Source organism: Rhagoletis pomonella, unplaced genomic scaffold (assembly GCF_013731165.1).
Source record: "Rhagoletis pomonella isolate Grant_MI unplaced genomic scaffold, Rhpom_1.0 Rhpom_scaffold_00003, whole genome shotgun sequence".
In the NCBI taxonomy this organism is placed as follows: Eukaryota; Metazoa; Arthropoda; class Insecta; order Diptera; family Tephritidae; genus Rhagoletis; species Rhagoletis pomonella.
In genome coordinates this window covers 26,834,053-26,837,852 of record NW_023458557.1, presented here as the reverse complement: position 1 = coordinate 26,837,852, position 3,800 = coordinate 26,834,053, and the positions used below count along the sequence as shown (strand labels likewise).

Genomic DNA, 3,800 nt, shown 5'->3' with positions numbered 1-3,800 from the left:
AGAACATTGCATTTGCTTGGACAAACTTCATAGACTGCTTATCTTCACTTCCATCAATTAAGGTGAATAGGTATTGTTTCTCGAAAGACATGGTGTCTCTTCAATTACATGGATTCTGTGACGCATCGATTCGTGCATATGGTTGTGCAATATATGCTCGCGTTACCAAAAGGTGTAGCACTACTATTGTTGATTTACTCTCCGCAAAGTCCAGAGTTGCACCCATCAAGAAACAAACGCTACCTAAATTAGAGCTTTGCGGCGATCTTCTTCTAGCTCGTCTCTTAGCAAAAATTAAACCAGCGATTCTTTTACTACTTTTCTTTGGACAGATTCGCAAATAGTCTTACATTGGCGAAAGATGCACTCGGCAACACCTTCGACCTTTGTGGGAAACCGGGTTTCGGAAATTCAGGACTTAGCTAACGGTGCTTATTGGAAACATGTCCCAACACATTGGAACCCAGCAGATATGGCTTCTAGGGGATGCACCGTGGAAGAACTTGCCAAGTCTATATGGTACACTGGACCAACACTTTTGTACGAAACCACAGACAAGTGGCCAAAGGACCGATGCGGCGACATTGACATGGAAGTTGTGGTAAGCGCAAAACGAAAATCAGCATTCAACACAACTACTGGTACCAATTACATTCTGGAAATCATCAGCCAGCGAAGTTATACTATACTGGATGTTCCGTTTTATCAATAAATTGCGACACCGTGCCAAGGCTAATGACACTTCAACACTTTCACCGCAAGAGTTGCATAACGCCTTACTTTGCGTAATTTGGAACATACAACAAAAACATTTTGCTAATGACATTCATCTTTTACAGAAAGAGCGTACGACAAATGGCCCTCTGCGTTACTTAAACCCTTTTCTTGAATACACCGAAGAATTTCAAATACTAAAGGTTGGTGGTCGACTAGAAACAGCAGATATTCGAGAAGAAAGAAAGCACCCAATGCTTTTACCTAACAAATGCGACTTCGCTATATACTACGTTCGCCATCTTCATCAAAGGAACTACCACGCGGGACCCAAGGCACTCGTATCACTCACAAGACTCCAGTGTTGGGTAGTAAACGCGCGCGAAGTAGCAAGGCGCATCTTCAGGTCGTGCATACACTGTGTACGCTACAAGCCAAAGCTGATGAACCAAGTAATGGGGCAGTTACCGGTCGAGCGTTTGACTCCATCTCGTCCTTTTGCACGCTGCGGTATTGACTTCTGCGGACCATCCAACGTCTATTTGCGTATTCGTGGCAAGACACCCTATAAGGCGTACATTGCCATCTTCATCTGTCTAGCAACAAAGGCAGTCCATATCGAACTTGTATCGGATCTATCTACGGATGCATTCTTGTCGTCACTAAAGCGGATGATCGGAAGAAGAGGGCTTCCGTCTGACATCTTTTGCGATAACGCAACAAATTTCGTTGGTGCTTGCAACAAACTCGCTGAACTAAAGTAATTTTTATTCAAAACCGAAAATAAAAATACAATAGTAAGATATTGTGCTAATGAATTTGTAAACTTTAATTTTATTCCCCCCAGAGCACCTCATTTCGGCGGTATTTGGGAAGCAGCAGTTAAATCGGCCAAGGGTCACCTTAATCGCAGCATAAGAAACGCAAGACTTTCATTTGAGGAGCTGACGACGGTCCTGGTTGAAATAGAAGCAGTCATGAATTCTCGCCCTATAGCACCATTGTCATCCGACCCCAATGATTATGAAGCGCTAACTCCGGGGCATTTTATCATTGGCAGTGTACTAAAGGCCCTCCCGGAGCGCCAGTTGTCGACAAATATTAGCAGCTTACAAAGGTGGAATCAAATTGCTGGCATTAAGGAGGCGTTTTGGAACCGGTGGTCACACGAATACATAAACGAGCTTCAAGCGCGGTCGAAGTGGTTTGCTGAGCGTCCAAATATCGACAATAATTCAAGGGTTATTATCCAGGAAGACAATTTACCACCACAAAAATGGCATCTTGGAAGAATTATCAACTGCATTCCAGGAAAGGACTCCAAAACTCGTGTGGTTGATATTCGGACATCGAAGGGATGCATTCGGCGCCCAGTTCACAAGTTAGCACCTCTACCGGTTTGAAATGTCTTTCAACGGGGCCGGGATGTTGGGTCACCGATTGACAACCGCTGCATTTTTTGAACATATGTTTTTTATTTACTTTAACATCTACTTAATTATATGCCTGAAATATTCAAGGTTAGAATAACTCAAAACATTCACCCCAATAATATTTGTGTTTGCATTTTTACATATTGTCTTGCTTACATATAGTCTCCCGCTATAATTGTTCACTTGCATTTGTATACATACATATTCACATATATGCGCCCGCTATGTTTCACCTACGCAATGATACGTATGTTTGTTTGTACACTTTGCCAATTTCACCTAACAAATGCATGTAGTAAGCTTAGCATATAAGAATGCCTACAGAAATGCTGCTCTCCCATTCTTTCTAATGTTTTTCATTACTGCCATATATGTAATACTCCTATATTGGCAGTAAGAGCTAGTACCGTCCGAAAACACTACAGTACAGATATATCAATAAACAGGTACGAAAGAAAAGGAACACACACGTTTATAAATAAACATGTACACGACACATTTACAAAAACGGCACTCAAGTACACAACACATTGACAAAAACGGTACTAGACTATCTCGCTTTGATTTCGGAATGCTTACACATTGAGAAGTTAGCTTACTGCCAATATAGAAGTATTACATATATGATTACTGCATATTATCATGTATACTTTGCATAAATAGCGTTAAGCATATACTAGGGACATCCACCTTTTATGAAGTTTTGACATAACTTATGTATTAGGGAAATATTAGATCTTATGTATTAGAATATCGGTACTTGTTTATTATTTTGAATTGTATTTAAGGAGATGAAATTTGAAAATAAAACCAGTCTAATAGCTGACCACCACGTAGTTGCGTCGTTACTTGGCCCCTTTACTTGCTGCTACCCTGCTAGTATTTTTCGCTTTTTGCAGATTTGAGCCGTCACAAAAAACGCTTTGTGATCCTACATTTTTTGGCGCCCAACGTGGGGCAGTTACTTGGTACGGAATTTGCACAATTTTTTTTGAATTCGGTGGTCAGCATTAGACTCCACCACTAAGCATCATCATCGCTGGACATCACCATCACCAGACGTGCCAGCATCACTCGCTCATCGTGGAAATCATCAAGCGCATATCACTTCACACCTGCTTTGCGTGCGCTACGTCGTCGTCGCCACCACTCGCCGCTGCTAATATTCGTCGTCCGCATATCTCTTGAAGTCGCTACTACGTGTATACAAGGTTTGCCTTTGTCGTGCTCTTAACAACGTAAGTAAAAACCTACTTTGCATTAATTTTTTGTACTCTACGATGTCGTTACGCGCATTAAAAATATCGTTGACGCTAGTTTGCGGCAAGGTGGAAAGATCCTTTCAGCTGCCGAATACAAATGTCGGTTGGGCATCCTTGAATCATAGTTTAAGCAGATTCTCTCAATTCAAACTGACATCGAAAGATTGGATGCTGAGGATGGAGGACGCGCTGACCTGGAGGATCTATACATCACAACTAAACTGGTTATTCAATCGCAGCTGGCAGAAGATAACAACGTTTCGCTTTCGGATACAACCTGCGTAGTACAATCAACTTCAAAACTTCCACGGCTCAAGCTTCCAACCTTTGACGGCAAGTATTCGAATTACCAGAACTTTATTACCTCTTTCAAACAAATAATTGATCGCGA

At 41.7% G+C, this 3,800-nt stretch overlaps 1 protein-coding gene across 1 annotated transcript; it reads left to right on the top strand.

The window, feature by feature from the left end:
- Positions 1-692: 692 nt before the first annotated feature.
- On the top strand, positions 693-2,212 carry LOC118736136. Its single transcript, XM_036466236.1, has 2 exons — positions 693-1,474; positions 1,562-2,212. Exons 1-2 carry the CDS (start codon positions 693-695, stop codon positions 2,115-2,117), a joined length of 1,338 nt encoding a protein of 445 aa, XP_036322129.1. The 3' UTR covers positions 2,118-2,212.
- Positions 2,213-3,800: the final 1,588 nt, after the last annotated feature.